Here is a 17490-nt window from a genome sequence, read left to right on the forward strand (position 1 = left end):
CATTTTCGCCCGATGCAGTTCCTCCGCTCCGCTCCTTCGACTCCCATCAATTTAATTTCGTTGGAGCGTTATTGTCGAAGGATGTGTATGAGTAATATGTAAGGACAGCCACCCCCGCGCCATGTCCTTTTTTTAATATTCTACTGACACATATTTTTCCCATCATCTTCTATTGTCCTCCCTGGCGAATTCCAAACAAAATTGAATGGAAAATGAAATGATATCGAATAAAGGAGGGTCGATTTGGGTTAATGGGTTGAATACCAAGTTAAATAAAAGGAAAATTGTTTATCGATAAATATCGATTTCAACATAAAATGTGTAGCTTTAAACTCAGGAATTACTAATGATTGAAAGGATTTAGAAAACTCAACTACTTTTGCGTAAAATCTCACCTTTTTGGAAGCCAAATCTCTGCCATTATCGGAGGGCAGGACACCCCCGGCGGAATCTTCACTCCGGGCATCATAAAACACATCACTGTCCTCCAATTCCAGAGCACTTATATCCGGAGGATCAGGTTTCGAAACCTCCACAACCGTTTTTGTTCCCGACTCATTGGATTCACTTTCAACGCTCCTCGACTTTGTGTCGTCCCGGAAGCCCTCCATGTTGGCCTTAAGCTCCTGAAGATCGGAGTAGGTGGCCGGCGAGGGCGGTGGTGGTGCCGGTATATCCTTCCTCCTCAAACTGGGACCTGGCGCACTCTGGTGCGACTTAGATCCACTGGATCGATGGTGTCTCTTGCCTTGACTTTGCGGAGCCTGTTCCTCGGAAACTGAGATACTATTGTCCGCGGATTTTGAGTAAGTTTTTGGACTCTGGGGCTGACTGTGTTCAGTGGTAATCTTCTCCGAAACTACTGTCCGATTCTGTCTCTTGGGAATAGTTCCTGTGGATGAGGCCACCAGGCGATCCAGAGAAGGATACTCTCGCCGGCCAGTGGGCTGGGGTTTCCGTTTGCTTGGCGTGGGATCTCCTGGAAAAATTTAATTTTTAAATTATTTTTAGGATTAAATATTAAAGTAAAGCTTTACTTACTGGGAGCAGACGCTGTGCTGGGAGTGGGTTGTGCCTGCAAACTGGTCCTGGGCGCCGGAGTGGGCTTCATCCCGGCCAGAGGACGTCCTCGACTAAGAGGGAGTGTGGTCACCACTGGGTCCGAATGACTGGGTTCCTGGGAAGCAGCCCGCTTGGGACTCGACTTGGTGTTACTGTTACCAGCCAAGCCAGTGCTCCTGGGATTCCTTCTGGATGACTCCAGGCTATTGTTTCGCTGCATCTCCGACTGATATATACTGCGCTTCACATCGTTCACATGCTTGAAGAAATCCTGTGCATATTTGTTTTGTTTCAAGTCCAGCGGAGCTTGGTAGGGTTGCTCCATCGGGGGTGGAGGTGTATTACCCTTGGTCTCCATCTGAGGCTCCTCCTGACCGCTGGAAGGCAGGGTTCCGGCTTTGGTTTTGCGCGGAATGCCGCTACTGCCTCCGCGAGCTATGGATCCATAGACGTCATCGAAATCGGAGCTAAAGTAATTCGAGGAGCAGTCACAGTTGCGACACTCGTAGCGGCAATTGTCTGAGTAGCTGCATTTGTCCGGAGCAGTACTGGCGGTGGCCATGTGACCATTACCACCTCCTCCTCCTACTCCTCCTGTCGTGCTCATGCCCATACCCATGCCAATGACCCCATCCAGGCTACATCGGCGACAGTCGTAGCCGAATCGACTGTCCGAACTCCCAAAGTATCGCCGCTGTCCGGAATTGGAGTACACGGAGAACAAGCTGGAGTCACTGACCCTTCCACCGCCGTGTCTCCGGTGCGGGTGGCGGGCATAGCGCTGGGAATTGTCGCTGCTCCGGAGAGAGAACTCACTGAGTATTGAAGCCTTCGAGTCGCTCTTGTACATCTGAGGCGGATCGTACGAGTCCACCAGGATCTGCGATCCTCCGATGGGTCTGCTGGCGGCATACATCAGAGGATGCAGCGGGGCAGCTCCGCCCACGGCATAGTAAAGATCTCCGGTCGCCGGAGAGGCGAAGACATTGGCCTCCAACCGCGCCATTGTGTTGTACTTGTGGTAGGGTAGTGAGTCGCTGGAGGAGGAGGACTTGGTATTTATTCTCTGCAAGGATGCGGCTCCGGCAGAGGCTGATCCGGGTCCAGCTCCGCCATTCTGGAAAGTTCCGAGGATATAATGTTGCTGCTGTTGCTGTGGTCTCCTTGGCGGAGTCGCAGCTCCGGTCACCTGGGCGAGTAACAAGCTCCCTCCTGCAGTGGCATAGTGACTGGTGAGGGGATTCCCCCCCAGGGACGGGTGATATGACCGTTGATTGGGCGGCAGGTGGGGCAGGTAGTAGCCTCCGTAGATCTGCTGCTGCAGGTGCTGTTCACTGGGAGTTGTGGTGGTTGAAGTGGAGGTGGTGGCCGACGACTGCTGGAACTGGAGTATGGGATTGTAGTCCCCGGTTATGGCCACCGGGGTGGTCTCTATCTTGTACACGCCCGGATTATTGGGATTGTACGACTGGAACTCCAGGATGTGGGCGGCTGGCAGGGCGGATGCCCCAGCCCCAGGTCCCTGGCTCTCCTGGAGCTGTGGCTGGTGTTGCTGCTGGGACTGCACCTGCATCATCAGCTTGCTTCCCGCCAAACAGAACTCGCAGTTATCCTTGCTGCACTGCTCCATGCAGATCTCACAGTCCTCGCTGGCCGGGAGATGGCTCTGCCCATCCTTTTCCGGCAGGACTACATTGGTCTCTTTGGGGGTGTCCTTGAAGAAGATTTCCTCGTAGATGTTCTCCTCGCTGCGAGACTGCAGCTTGGCTTCGTTGCGTCCCGGCTTCTCTATCTTCTTGGAGCTCTTCAGGCCCTCTTTCAGGAGGTAATAGTTAAAGCTTTTGATACCAATTTCGCCCCGGAGGAAGCGCTTTCCAATGGCCAACTTGGTGGCGGCATCCGCTTCCACGGGCAGAGTGACCGCCGATTCCTGGGCCGAACTACGGGCGGAATAAACATCGTCCTCTGCTTGGCCGCCGTCGGGAGGTAGCTTCCGTCGCATGTCCTGACCCTGCTTGCTTTCCACCCTGGCGGTGGCCAAGTGGCGACTGTTGTCCAGGCTGAGGTTGCGCTTCTGTTTGGAGCTGCGCTTCGGTGCCGATTTCTTGTCCATGGAAATGGCCAGACTCCGCTCCAGACTGCGCACTCGACGGGTCATGCTGCTGGTGGCTTTCATCGGCTCCAGGTGTTCATTGTCGGAGCTGCTAGAATCACAGTCATAGACTGCTCCTGGTCCTGCTCCACTCGCACCACCTCCGGGTCCTCCGCCAGGTCCACCGCCAGCTCCCTTCAGCTTGCTCTGCTTTCCCGTCACATACTGATGCAGCTCTTTGGCCAGCTGGTGCTTCGATCCACCGAGGGACTTGTGATCCGGTTTCCCGGAAATACTACTCCTACGCATGGGATTCGCCAAGTGACTTATGTCCTCCGTGTAGGCTGGGTCATCGTATATCCTTTCTCGTACTGTGGTGGCCGAACGGTCCTTTGTCTGTAAACAAAATTATTTTAAAAGAATAAGCCTATAAACTTTAAAGTTTAAACTCAAAATGTAAACTTTAGGGCTCACCTTGACTTTGTTTTTCTTTCGACTTCGGTGCGGTATCGTCACATCCGTCAACTTTAATAGCTTTGGTCTCAGGGGCCGCTTTGACCCCTTGCCTCGGTCATAGGTCAAGTCCAAATAGGTCTCGGTTGTCATCCTTTTTAGACTACGTCGATAACGATGCTAATCGCCTGTGATTGATGGACAAACTTTTACTTTCGGCAAACTAAAAGGCAAACTAAATTAATGACGAAAAACTACGGGTGTGATGGTATAATGAGCTCGGAAAGTAGTTAAAGTTTGGCTAGCTCATAAAAGTGGGCACTAACTAGGAAGGACTTTATGCAAACTATAAATAATTCGAATTAAAAATTCTCCTTTTCCATCGGTCATTTGTCAAGTCACTTGTTATTAATCCGATTTTTTGATTCAACCTGCCCATACTCACATCCAACTCACACCCATGCTCATCTACCCGTCCTCTACCCCAGACCGTTTCACTTTTTTCCGGATGAGCTATTAATCCAACTGACTTTCGGTGGCATCACTCTTTCGGCTTAAAGCTGGTTGTATTTTTAAACGTATTCCGCAAACGCCTGCACGAGTGGCACTTCATTATGCGATACTTAAATTTTAAAGGGGCCTGTCAGAGAGCCAACCACTTCCGATTAATGGCTATGCTGGCTCTGGTTCTGGCTCTGGCTCTGGCTCTGGGCCTCGTGCCTGTGCAGTGAGATGCCAGGCAAATGCGAAACATCGCCTCACTTTCAGCTTTAGGGTGTGGCTATGAAGGATGCCACAAAGGGGCAACCTGCATTAATATGGGAGCCCATCCACTTGACTAATTTCAGCCGTAGAGACGGGAAATGGAAAAGGAACTGACTTGGATGGATGGGTGGGGCTGGTTGTGGTGGTGGCCCAGTGGTGCAGTTAACGGCACACGCACCTGCTCACGAACAGGACACTCGAATCCCAAGTCCCGAATCCCGACACTAAACTGCCACATAAATAATAAATACAAATTTATGCAGATTGCCAAGATGCATCCTTAATAAGCCATTTTTCGCATATTTGGTTACTAATCACACAATCAAAAGCATATATACACACACTGTCATGCGTTTTGTGGCGTATCCTCGCGTATCCTCGAATCCTCGAAGTGCCTATTGTGTGCAGTGGTGCTCCTCCATGCGAGGCGAGTGCGACACCCAAACGTTCCTTACGTTACGTCAAAACCAAACTGAATTTGTCCGCGCTCGCGATTCCAGCCCAGCAGCCAACCGTACTAGGGACCCAAAAGTCGTCCTTTCCCCCACATCGCCCCCCCCAGCCACCTTCCCGCCAGGATGCTGGGCATCTTTTGACACATCCTTAGCCCAGAGCGGAGAGCAGACAACGTGGCAAACAAAGCCGGCGCCTGCGCATCTCTAAGCCCATTTTTGACATTTCCACGCCATCCGCAGCTATACCTCCATGCATTGTCCCATGTGCACCGTGCACCGTGCACCGTGGACAGTTGGGAATCCGGGTTCAGGATCAACTTGTTGAAACCTTATCTGGTTAAAACTGAATAATGGGAGGTAGTTATAATATTACTAATAATTATTATAGTTAAATAATTATAGTTAGACTGTTAGGTAGGTTGCTTAGATATACTTTGTTTGGAGGCCGGATCTATTTAAAGACAGATATCGTAGAATATATTTTAAATTTATTTATTTAACTATACGCTAATTCTGTACAAGTCTTACCTTATCTTATCTTATCTATAATTTGTTTTAAATAACATTTTTAGTCTCTTATTTTACTCTAATTTGAACATCGGAACATTATTAAATATCAAATATTAAAGATGCCTTCAAGAACTTCTTAAAAAAAGTATATATTTCTAAACAGAGTTTATATCATAAGAAAATTAAATAAAGGACTAGTAATAGGGACTAAGACTTACAATCTTTTAAGTTTTTGTCTAATACTAAATATCTAAAAAAATAAATACATCAGTGAATAAAGAAGCACTATCTCTTAGATCTTATATATATCAGAAAAGATCAGAGTTTATCCTTTAAAAAACAACTTGTTTACAAGAAAGCCAGCATCCTGGGAGCAAAATCATCTCTGGCAACATTTGAAATAAGACTGTGCTTGGGATTTGGAGAGCCTTCCCCTCGCTGTAGTGCGCATGACCCACCTAGTGGTGTGGAGTGCGTAATTGTTGATTGTGGAAACTCTCGTAGCCATAGTATATAGTAGAGGGGACTTTTTAAACGACCTATGAGTCGGCCTTTATTTTGGCACGTGTTCACCCACACAGTGGCAGATCTGAATATGCAACATGTTGCTGAGCTTGCGTGGAGCCTTTTCCTGTTAGTCCTGATGGTCCTGTTTTTCATGTTTGTACTGAGCACTCGGGAGGTCCTGTATTTATATTGCATATTAGCAGCACATCTTTCAACGGCGACAATGACAGGGTGTTTATATGCTACCGGATGGCGTTTATTAAATTGAAGGCAGACTGTCAGCAGTTTAAAGCAAGAGGAGCAAAGGAAAATGTCCTTCCTGTGGGGGCTGGCTTCTTATTCCATATTCCATATACCATATGCGCCTTGTAAAATATTTAAATGAGTTACATAACAATGGCGTTACTAAAAAGACTGTCCGCTCGAATGGCTGGCTGTCCAGAATTTTGGGGGATATTGGGAAGCGGACTGCTTAAGTAACACAAATGTGGGCAAAACGAGAACTGGGCCGGGGCTTTTGCATGTTACTCAAATCTGTCACTGTCACCGGCAGATATCGAGTCGACTCCCGAAAGCCAGGGGGCCAGGACCAGGAGGCGAGTGGGCCAGTGGGCCAGAAGACTAAAATACATCAATCTGCGAGGAAACAAGTAAACATGTGCGAAATGTGCAGCTTGCCAGTGCCATGATAATTGAGCTTGTTTCCCTCGCCAGCGACATGAGCCTCTCTGTCTGAACTCTCACATTTAACAATGCTCCATTTGGTTTCAAAACAGGACTCTCGTGTGGGGCTAGATGGAGGAGGAGGGCTGGGCTGGATGGAGGACAATAAATCATATCATGCTAGCAATTCCATATTGCTTTTAGCGTTTTTTGAATCTTATCTGATGTAAGATGATGGTATTCAAATTGGAAGAGTGTTTAAATTTGTATTTTAAATTGTCCTAGAACTTGTTGAACCTTTCTTGTTATCCTTGGGTATGAGACTCATACTATGTCTCTGAATCTTTAGTCTTCTATTTGTAAATGACAGCCAGATGTCAGAGCTGTACAAAATATAAAAATATATAAATCGGAAAGGACGTCGTCCCAATGTCCCATCTGGAGAGGCTAGTCTCGTTTGGATCAATGATATTTCATCAAGTCCGTACCCACTTTACTGCAATCGAAAGCCCGGTGCTCTTTTGGGCTGTCCTGCTTATCTGGATCCTGTTGGTTGCCTACACATGCAAGTGCCAGTTGTCGTTGGTGCGACGGCGACAGCTCTCCAACGACGTCAAGAGCCTCCAGTTCGAGATCAGGAAGACCCTGAAGAGGGAGCAGCAGGCCTTCGACTCCCTGAAGAAGCAATTGCGCAAGAACATGGACGAGTGCGACAGCCAGTCATGTAAACAATGGGAGATCCAGAGCAAGGACCTCTGCCAAATCATACACACCTTTTCGGTCCAACTGAACAAGCTGGAGGGCAGACTAGTCACTTTTGACCGGCAAATTCCCCGGATAGACTGAAACGGATCGTGTTAAGAAAATTAATTGTGGGTTTTAGCCAAATAATGTTCCATTGTGTGTTCCTCGTTTTTTTTGTGCAAAAAATTTATTGTCAGTTTTAAATCTTTTGGGGAATTACTAACATAAATCGGAAAGGAAACCAAAAGTGATGGACATATCATGAGAACCACAACGTTTTCAATGCTTTATAAAGCCACGAGTCCAATTCTTGACGACCGGCTTGGTCTTGCTGTTCCTTTCCAGCTCGTCGGCCTGCATCTGTTCGCTGAGCTTCCGTTGATTCTCCCGGAACTGGGATATTGGATCCTTGAATTGGTTATAGTACTGCAAGACCTCACGCACATCGTCGACCTCGCTGGTGCCCAGGACACTCAGAAACGAGACCAAGTCGTACAAAGTCGTATCATCGTCGTTGCCAGACCATCTCGGTATTGCAAATGAGTTCTTGGGATGCATCTTGGTGGAGTTCCTATCCCAATCCACCACCACCACCCGCTTCAGATCTCTATTTAGATTGTCCAGATTCTTGACATGATGCCCGCCCACAAAGTGGGTCGAGTCCCGAACAAGACGGTACATAATATAACCATTTGGATCGAGGGCATCCAGCAGGGGGAATACTGTGATACCCTGCTCCGCCGTATAGATAACGATCTCGAAGTACTTGGCGCACTCTCGCAAAAACACATCCACACCGGGTCGCTTCTTGAAGCGCCAGCCCGTCTCGTAGGTCCAATCGGGATGTATCAGCACATCCTTGATTTCCAGGACCAGTGTATACGGTGGCTGGACATAGGGAGCCTGCAGGGGCTCCGGCAATAGTTTTTGGCTGGACGGCTCTTGAATAAAGCGCTGGAAGTGATTCACCGACTTCCAGGTCCGGGCCATATATTGTTCCGCCAACGGCAATTGGCTAAACTCGTCCAACACCTCGTTGCCGTTCTCATCCACCGCCGGCTTGCCAAAGTAATATATGGCCCAAAACGAGAAGAGCAGGCCACCAATGCCAAAGATGCCGAATCCGAGCTTCATCCGTTTCCAGGCCCGTTCCATTTCCTGAAGCTCCTCCTCCTCCTCGCGACGCCGCCGCTCCCGGCTCTCCTCGTCATTGGGCTCCTCCGATGTCTGGGGGAAGAGCTTCGAGAGGATCTGCGTCGATGTCTTCTCGTAGGTAGAGTAGTGTCGTTTGTGAGCCATGTACACCATGGTGGGTATGCCCCGATTGTGCAGAAGAAAGCCGAAACATAAATTAGGTTGCCTTATTGCCGGATCCTCCATTATACTGGGATGGTCGCCCGCTTCCAAGCCAACTCGCTCACGATCCGTATCCTGATCACGATCCGTCAGTGTGAGGACCATTGTGCGCCACAAGCCCGAGGTCAAAGTTCGCGAGGTGTTGATGAGCTTGCGACCAATCCGCGGGCATCCACAAAGCAGCCGCCCAATGGCTATGGTAGTCATTGGCGATTCTTACTTTCCAGATGATAAGATCCGATCCTTTCTTCCAGTCCCGTCCAGTCCGGGTTCCAAATGCCCTTTCCCGATCGACTAACAATTAGAATAGGAAAGATTCAGTCAAGAGTTTTCGTCAAGAATTAGCCACTATAGAATTTGACATTTTTGAATTGACCAACCGAGGGAGAGGTAATTTTTTCTTTTGTTTGTGGGAGGGATCTTTGTAATGAAATTTTGTTCGCAGATTACTTCTATTACGATTTCTTTTCCACATTTAAATATCTGACAAATGGATTTGGAAGTGACTTAAACTAATACATCGGGAAATACTATAATATAAGACCAAATTTTATTTAAAAAGACTTTACATAATCCATAGATGACACCTAATTATAAAAATAAAGCTAATATGTCTTAATCCCAACTCTCTCTTAAAATATTATTTTCAAATCAACCAACAGATATTTAAGTTTCAAATATCGCAGTTCCGCCATGTTTCAAATGTGGCAATATATGAAAAAATGATATCGATAACTCTCTTGCTGACGCCAAGCCCAATAGTCTGGCAGCACTCTTGGCCTGGTGTTGCCACTTGGAATTAAATTAAAAGCTTTTTGACCAACAAAAGTTAAAAAAAATGTCTTAAAATATAAAAAAAAACCTTTATTATTTTCAAGTTGATGGCAAAATCTATACCACGATAGAAAGTATCCTTTGTATACAAAGAATATCGATATATTGATATTTTGATACATTATCAACAACCCTATCAAATTCCTTAGAATTGTGAGTTACTGGAAATAACGATACGGCTGATAATACACTTTTTAGGCAAATAAGTAAGTTAGCTAAGAAATTAACTTGCATGGCTATAACTTTAAGCGACGCGGAAGGCATAGATTTTGGATTGAATGCCTGGGCCCTCGGAATTTACCATTTAAATAGAGTAAAGCTATTTTTACCGGCAGGGAAGGCTTCGCAGCAGCGAGACCCCAAAAACGATGGCGCCACCACGCAGCGGCTTTAATCGAGGATTTGGCGGGGGCGGTGGAGGAGGTAAGTGACTTGGATTGCGGTTTTCAATCCAAAATATATTTGAATTTATTTGTGTTAACGTTTTTTCAGTGCATTCAGGCCGTGTAGATAGACGAGATAGACGGGGCAGTCCTAGACGCAGGAATGGAGGCGGAGGATTCAATCGTGGCGGCGGAAGTGGTGGTGGAGGAGGTGGCGGTGGTTTCAATGACAATTTTTCAGGTAAGATTTTAACTTTAGAATTCTTATACGTGAAGGAACTTCATATTCAATGCCGTTTAGACCTACGTGGCGTCAACTGGACAAATGTAAGGTTGACTCCTTTCGAGAAACAGTTCTATCGGGAGCATCCCACCACCCGAAATCGTTCTGAGCAGGATGTGGAAGCGTATAGGGGCCAACATCAGATAACTGTTCGCGGCCAGGCCCCGAATCCTGTCCAGAGTTTTGATGAAGTCTGCTTCCCCGACTACTGCATGAACGAGATTCGCCGACAGCGCTACACGGAACCGACGCCCATCCAGGCCCAGGCCTGGCCGATCGCCATGTCCGGTCACAACATGGTGGGCATAGCCAAGACCGGTTCCGGCAAGACCCTAGCCTTCATCCTGCCCGCCATTCTGCACATCAACGGACAGCAGCCGTTGCAGCGCGGTGACGGCCCCATCGCCCTCGTCTTGGCCCCCACACGAGAACTGGCCCAGCAGATCCAGTCGGTGGCCAATGACTTCGGCTCCAGTGCCTATGTGAGGAATACATGCATCTTTGGCGGAGCACCGCGATCAAGGCAGGCCAATGATCTGGAACGTGGAGTGCAGATAGTGATTGCTACGCCGGGACGATTGCTGGACTTCTTACAGGGCGGGGCCACAAATCTAAAGAGGTGCACTTACTTGGTCCTGGACGAAGCCGATCGCATGTTGGACATGGGCTTTGAACAGCAAATACGCAAGATTCTGGGACAGATTCGCCCAGATCGCCAGATTCTGATGTGGAGTGCCACGTGGCCCAAGGAAGTGCGCAAACTTGCCGAGGACTTTCTGGGCAACTACATACAGGTGAGCTGAATGAGATTTCAACCTAAGCGGGTGTTAAAATTGTGTTTTCTTTTAGATAAATATCGGTTCTCTGGAGCTATCAGCTAACCACAATATCCGACAGTTCGTGGAAGTATGTGCCGAGCACGAAAAAGGAGGCAAGCTGAAGGATCTTTTGTCCCACATCTATGACCAATCTACTTCGCCCGGCAAAATTATCATATTCGTGGCCACCAAAAAGAAGGTGGACGAACTGGCCCGCTTCATCAATGCCTTTGGGGTGGGAGTGGGCTCCATTCACGGGGACAAGTCTCAAATGGACCGGGACAGTGTTCTAAACGACTTCCGGAACGGCAGACACAATATTTTAGTGGCCACTGATGTGGCTGCTCGTGGACTCGACGTCGACGGCATCAAGTATGTCATTAATTTTGATTTTCCACAGTCCTCGGAGGACTATGTACATCGTATTGGACGCACAGGACGAAAGCACTCGACAGGAACATCTTATGCCTTTTTCACACGCAAGAATGCCAAATGTGCCCGGGCGCTGATAGAAATTCTGCGCGAGGCGAATCAGAATGTGAATCCGGAACTGGAGAGCATGGCTCGCGATTCTGGTGGGGGCAGAGATCGCAATCGAGGTGGCAGAGGTTCCAACAGAATGGGCAACCACGGAGGTGGTGGAAGATTCAATAGCGGAGGCGGCGGGGGTGGTAGATCGGGTGGATTCAACAGCTTTAATTCCACGCCAGGGAGATTTGGTGGAGGTAGTGGCAGCAGTGCCTTCGGCTCCAGGTCCACTGGATTTAATAACTTTAACAATAACTCCCAAGGCGGAGGCAGAAGTTACAATTCAGATACGTTTTCCAACAACAGAGGAGGATTCTCTGTATCGTCGAATGGCTCGTTCGGCGGTGGTCCTGGCAACTTGTCTTCCAATAACCAGCGTTAATTTGATCCGAGGACTCTTCCATGTCCAATACGTTCCATTACGTCTGCCCAATCAATTTGTATTTTTTTCTGCATTACAAGAGACTAGTCTTTCGTTTAAAAGCTAAGTGACTGAAGCTTCCATCAAATTTTACTCCATTTTTGTTCAAAATCATTAATTATTTGTTCCATCTAATTTTTAAGATGTTTTCGAATAAAACAAGGCGTAATCTCTAAAAGATATTAATGAAAAACCATGTTTTGAATGTTTTTTACAAAAATATATGACTAAATTCTAAGAAACCGTGTATAAAATTATTGCTATAAATTTTTGATTTTGTGTGTGTGTTTTTTTAAGGCTTAGACTCAAACGTTGGACGAGAGACGGCGAGATCCTGCCGAGAAAAGAGGATTATTGTGTGGATTAAGGATTAAAATAATATATAGTACCTTTCTCCTTCTGTTTCCTCTCTTTTTGGTTACGATTGGAGCCATTGTTGTGCTTCCTTTCGGCAGAGTTTCCAGCTGGCTTGCACTTCTTGTTGACCTTTCGCACGGCATCGCAGTTCTGGTCACTGGCCTGGCCACCACTGACCTCCGTCTGGAGCTTATCCTCCCTGGTCATTTGGCCGTTGTTGCATGGCGACCAGGTTCCCTTATCGTATCGGCAGCCTAAACAAAATAATGATTTCGAATAAAATGTTTGTTTGCCATTCTATTGTTTCGGATTGGGGGTTACACAGGAAATGCGGCATTTTACGGAAAAGGCCAAACTTAATTGAGGGCATTGATGGGGGTGGAGGTGGAATGGAGCATTGTCGCTGGAACCCTTTCTGCTTTTCGCCACTAATTGGGGGGCCTGTGCTGCTGCCAAAAGGCTTTAAGGACTGCGGCTAAAGATGCCATTCGATTTACAGACATGGCGCGTAAATAGGTCAACGAGAAATCGAGCTGAAACTGAAATTGAAATCGTAATGGGCAACAGCAAATGCCTCTGGGCCTAATTAGACGTTATAATGAGTTGGCTTAAATGAGTCAAAATGTGTGTTGAAGGAGGTGGGAGATGATGGGAGAGGAGTTGTGGAGTTTTAGAAATGAAGGAAATGATATACTGCTCTTGGAAAAGTCTACCTACGACCTGCCATACAATTTTATTTTAAGAAAATATATTATCAAAACTAGTGGCAGATTAAATATGATATATTAATAAAAAGGAAGTTAATTCCCTCGTCTTCAAAACCACATAAAAACTCCGGGTTTCCCCACCCACCTTTCTTGCACTTCTTCTGAATTGTCCGGGTGGGAAGACAGTTCTGCTCCCCCTTCTTCAGGGACAAGACCCGGGTGCGCATATTGGTTTTGGCATCACACTCCGACCAGGCGCTCTTGGCATACCGACAAGTGGATGCTGCAATAAATATGTTCTAATGTGTATTTAAAATACCCCTAATTGGATGCCCTACCGTTCTCGGAATTCTTTCCAGTGGCTCCCGTCTTCTTGCCGGGTCTGTGGTGTCCGTGCTGTTGCTTCTGCTGGGCATCTCCTTGCCGATGTTGCTTCTCGGAGTTCTTGTTGTGTCCTTGCTTGTGCTTCGGCTGAGAGTGCTGGCCGTTGTCCCCACCGGACTGGGGCTTTCGGTTGCCGGTCTTGTGACCCCCACCCGGTTGCAGATGATCCTCCGACTTGTTCAGTTTTCGGTTCTTCCTGCCGCGATGCGTCTCCGTCGGTGCGCCTGCCACGGGTGCTGGTTCCTCCTCCGTTGCTCCTCGGGCCGCTCGCAGATGCATAATATTACCCGATTGGGTCTTCATAACCAGGCGAACCCCATCACGGGTTACTTCTTTGCCTTGAGTGGTCCCGGGAATCTGTGCCAGCCTCAGTAGCAGCGCCAACTGGACAACGGTGGTCAGTTTCAGTATGAGATTCATGGCTTAATGGTGATGTCTGAAAGGTATTTTTCAATTTGTATCATTGTTTGTTAAGTCTTGAAACTGAGTCCCTCATTTATTTCCACTCTGAGGCTCAATATTTTAAAATAATGATAAGTAATATGAACCCTAGTCAAGTTTTAAATATATTTTTGATGTTTAGAATGAGATTCCTGGCCTAATTATGATGCCTAAATAATATTTTTAATAAAATAATCATCTCATAATCATCATTCAGTTTTGTGGGTCCTAACTTAAGAACAGAGTCCTTTTTTTATAAAGAACCATTCCTCAAAACCCTCTTATTATCCCCCGTAATCTCTTTCCATTTTAATTGTGAAAATGACCCTTCTCGATTACCTTTCCATCTGATATCTTTAAAGGACCTTCAATCCTTTTTTCCAATATATATGTATGTTTTCCATCCAAAAATAAATCAACAGAAATTTCCTATTAGCAAAAATGTTCTTCCGGCAGTTTGTCATAACCCATAAACGTACGGATATGGATACGGATACGGGGAGTCGAAGTCATGACCACTTCAGAATCCAATCGATAACGTCCGAGATTACTTCTGTATGAGTATCTGTGTGTGCATGGCTGTGTGAGTGTGCAATTAGCATGTGTGTGTGTATGTGGACGTTCCAGCAGCATATAAGCCATAAATTGTCCGTCCCTTTGGGGGCCAAAAAACAAAAAAAAATAAATAAAATTCGCATCGCAGGCAGTTTGGTTCGAGTAACCGACACATGACCCCTTTGGCAGCCGACTCGGGCGACTGTTGTTATTGTTAGATTGCTTTCTGTGTATTCAAGCACCTTGTTTGTTTCAAAATCGCACGACCCATTCTCTTCTAGGCTCTCGTTTCTCCCTTTTATCTGATTTCGGAATGACGTTATTTTTTGAAAAGGCACGATCCAGTAACCAAACACATTTCCTGCCAAACATCAGACCATCAATGTCATCAGACTCAGTTTCCTCTCAATACTAATGAAGGGAACATTGCATTTTTATCTTAAAAAAATGCTATATTTTAGCAGTTACTCTCTATTATCAAGGTAATTATATATATATTCTTTATAATTATAATAATGGACACAAACGACTCTTAACACTACCACCTCAGAGAAAAATAGCGGAGAAACCGCGCCAGAAAGCACCTCGGAATGCACATCGGAGGTACCAATTGTGATCACTCTAATAGAGGATATCTCCTAGAAGACGATGTCTCCCATGAAGGGAAGGATTCTAGCATCTGCGGAAGGTCCTGAGAACTGGAAGAAAGTGTTTTCGACGCCATGGTAAAAGAGATCAATGACTGTAATGACCTGATCGAAAGTGTACCCGATCTGCCTGGACGGGATCCAGATTTTGAAACAAAAAGCAGCCAGGTTGGATACTGGGGAAACTAACCACCAACGGGATGGGAGGAGCAAAAGACTCCACATACCAAGGAGAGGTAGTTTTACGACACCAGCTTTGGGATGGTGCACTACACCCTGCTGCCCAGATTTCCTTCTAAGAGCAAAAGACCGACAGGGCGCTTAGGATTATGAATGCGATGCTGGTCAAGCACATGGAATTGGACACACTAGCCCCTTTTTGGCAGAAAATAGTGATCTACATCAAGGAGGAAGCTTCGGATAAGTCATCGTTCGCATCCGCCATGTGTGGCAAGGACTTGGGACCCTTTGAACTGGGCGAGACAGTCTTAGATCTCGAGTCAAAGGTCTCGAGGTATGATATCTTTGAGACTTATTCCGGCTATCATATAGCTCTGCACATTTTGCTGATACTGGATTATCAGTCCCAGGAGAAAAGGAGGAATCCTATTTTCGCTGATCCTCGAAAGACATTACATTTAAAGGCAGCCACCGAACTTCAGAGAACCTCGATGAAAATCGGAGTGCTGTTTTTTCTATCTGAAAGTCTGAAGTTAATCTATAATGAAGGGCTTTAGATAATCTATAATGACAGAAAAAACAGCCGTTCGATGTCCATTTGGTGTAATCTTAAGATCCCTTTAAAGTCCAAGTCTTTCGATGTTTAGCGAAACACGAAATCATTCATTCCAATGACATACTGGATTGAAGGAAAGGTAATCCGGTATTTTGGTCCCTCACGGGAGCAGATCTCCTCTTTAGAGTTTGTTTTTAAGGGTCCCTCAAGGCATTGGTTGGGTATTACGATCTGGACAGGAAGAACTATTAGATAAGCCTGCTATTTCATAAAACGAATGATCAAAAGCCCCAATCGAATGAGATAAAATCAATCAGAAAAGCACATTTAAGGCATTTTTGGTTTAAAAAATATGTCTAGCCTTAATCAAGTGAGATAATTTCAACCTGAAAGGCACAACACATGTAATCCAATTTTGGTTAATAAAATACGGAAATCTCAGGGAAACAAACTATGGTAACACATCTGGCCAGCATGTGGACAAGAAATGTCTGTACAGCATTAGCAAATGGAAAATGCACTTGAGTTTCTGAATTAAATTTGGACCAGGCGAGCGCCTGGCCAGCTTTCAGCCTGCATTCGTTATCCATCTTGGGTTACTCTTATATAGGGGGGGAGGGTTATACTCTGAGTATGGTATTTCACTCGACGCGAATTCTGTGCAGGATTGGCAGGGATTGGGGGTGTCTGTATGCTGCGCGCGCACTAAATCCCACAAAAAATAAGGCACAAAGTCAAAACTCACTCAAAAGTCTCCAAGAGATGTGGGGGGAGACGGTTTAGGTTTTCGGTTTCAGGTGCAAGTTGCAAGTTAGTTATTTTTTTTTTTTCTTGTATTTGTTACCACAAAGCACACAAAGGAACACCTTGAGCAAATCGGTTTCTTAAGACTGAGGCGGCTTGCGATCGTCACGCTCGTTCGGAGCAGACTGAGTAGGCGAAATGCCTTTGAACGCAACCGGGCTCCAAATGCGCTCGAAATTCCGCTCACTCGAGAGATACATTTCGGAGGAAGTGAGGGCGAGCGAGCGAGCGGCGGAGAGATACAAGATACATATGTGCACAGAGAGAAAAATGTCTGGACATCGGGCTATGTGCCGGCTAAAGGAGTGCTGATTTGATTTTTTTTCTTTTTTGCAAAGACCATGGAGTATCTTAATGCGTAGTTGGCTCTCTCGGATAAAAAGCATGCTTTGCATATTTTTTTTAGTAAATATCCCCGAGATGATAAAAAGCAAGCTGTTTTCTCTTTGCTTAGCTATCGGCCTATGGTTCACTGACAGTGTATGACTTTTCCAGAGCCCTTTAAATAGAGTCGATTTTATAAATAAATACAAACAGGCTTCTTATCAGCGAGGAAAATAGAAAATAGAAAATACACACATGATTCCCACATGATGATTGATGGGGCGGGAATAGGAGGGCACTACGGCTCTACGGCTCTGGCTGCCGGACGGAGGATGCCTTTTAGACTAATTAATCGCAGGCAATGACCATAAATATGTACACACAATCAATAAATGTGCCTCGCAGCACTAGCAGCCTATATCGCTGATAAGATAAGCCTCTGATTTATCTGGGTGCATTCTCACATACTCTTACATACTCTATGTACTTTTTACGGAATGTAAACAATGACCACGCATTGTGTAACCAGAGTAATGCCGAGTTCTTCGGGCTTTACAATTATGTATATCAAAATACAAGTAGATACAGCATTAAACATGTTTGAGTATCTGTATCGGCGAGAGCAGAGATTCCAGGTCTCGGCTCCATTTCGCTTCCTCAA

The 17490-nt window shown here is 46.2% G+C and overlaps 4 protein-coding genes across 14 annotated transcripts in view; 1 reads left to right on the top strand and 3 right to left on the bottom strand.

Annotated features, from left to right (window-relative positions):
• LOC6507673 (serine/arginine repetitive matrix protein 2) overlaps positions 1-4904 on the bottom strand; it is a 38947-nt gene extending 34043 nt beyond the window's left edge. Inside the window, exons 1-4 of one of the 2 annotated variants that reach the window (XM_032453599.2) lie at positions 4715-4904; positions 3629-3795; positions 1042-3550; positions 396-979 (exon numbers count right to left, since the gene is read on the bottom strand). In XM_032453599.2, coding sequence (XP_032309490.1) covers positions 396-979; positions 1042-3550; positions 3629-3760 — 3225 coding nt within the window. In that variant the 5' untranslated portion in view covers positions 3761-3795; positions 4715-4904. Of the gene's footprint in view, positions 1-395; positions 980-1041; positions 3551-3628; positions 3796-4714 lie in introns of those variants that run through there. The other variant, XM_032453598.1, reaches the window with a different exon arrangement.
• Positions 4905-7419: 2515 nt separating this feature from the next.
• LOC6507672 (mitochondrial import inner membrane translocase subunit TIM50-B) lies at positions 7420-9090 on the bottom strand. The gene has a single exon (XM_001956086.4). It carries the CDS (start codon positions 8812-8814, stop codon positions 7531-7533), a length of 1284 nt encoding a protein of 427 aa, XP_001956122.1. The 5' UTR covers positions 8815-9090; the 3' UTR covers positions 7420-7530.
• Positions 9091-9435: 345 nt separating this feature from the next.
• Positions 9436-12067, top strand: LOC6507381 (ATP-dependent RNA helicase p62). 8 transcript variants are annotated; one of them, XM_044715001.1, is made up of 5 exons: positions 9436-9647; positions 9777-9864; positions 9943-10065; positions 10126-10901; positions 10957-12067. In XM_044715001.1, exons 2-5 carry the CDS (start codon positions 9810-9812, stop codon positions 11833-11835), a joined length of 1833 nt encoding a protein of 610 aa, XP_044570936.1. In that variant the 5' UTR covers positions 9436-9647; positions 9777-9809; the 3' UTR covers positions 11836-12067. The 8 variants fall into 8 exon arrangements, with proteins under 8 accessions (XP_044570936.1, XP_044570937.1, XP_014765194.1 ...); XM_044715002.1 differs by having other exon boundaries at positions 9782-9864; XM_014909709.3 differs by having other exon boundaries at positions 9437-9647; positions 9702-9864; positions 9934-10065.
• On the bottom strand, positions 12044-17154 carry LOC6507671. Of its 3 annotated transcripts, none has more exons than XM_044715003.1 (5): positions 17085-17154; positions 13277-13758; positions 13084-13221; positions 12264-12485; positions 12044-12208 (listed from the first exon to the last, which is right to left on the bottom strand). In XM_044715003.1, the coding sequence occupies exons 2-5, from the start codon at positions 13740-13742 to the stop codon at positions 12180-12182; spliced, it is 855 nt and encodes a 284-aa protein (XP_044570938.1). In that variant the 5' UTR covers positions 13743-13758; positions 17085-17154; the 3' UTR covers positions 12044-12179. The 3 variants fall into 3 exon arrangements, with proteins under 3 accessions (XP_044570938.1, XP_001956120.1, XP_014765399.1); XM_001956084.4 differs by lacking the exon at positions 17085-17154 and adding an exon at positions 16447-16661; XM_014909913.3 differs by lacking the exons at positions 13084-13221; positions 17085-17154 and adding an exon at positions 16447-16656.
• Positions 17155-17490: the final 336 nt, after the last annotated feature.

The sequence above is a fragment of the Drosophila ananassae genome, chromosome 2R, assembly GCF_017639315.1.
Source record: "Drosophila ananassae strain 14024-0371.13 chromosome 2R, ASM1763931v2, whole genome shotgun sequence".
NCBI classification, from domain to species: domain Eukaryota; kingdom Metazoa; phylum Arthropoda; class Insecta; order Diptera; family Drosophilidae; genus Drosophila; species Drosophila ananassae.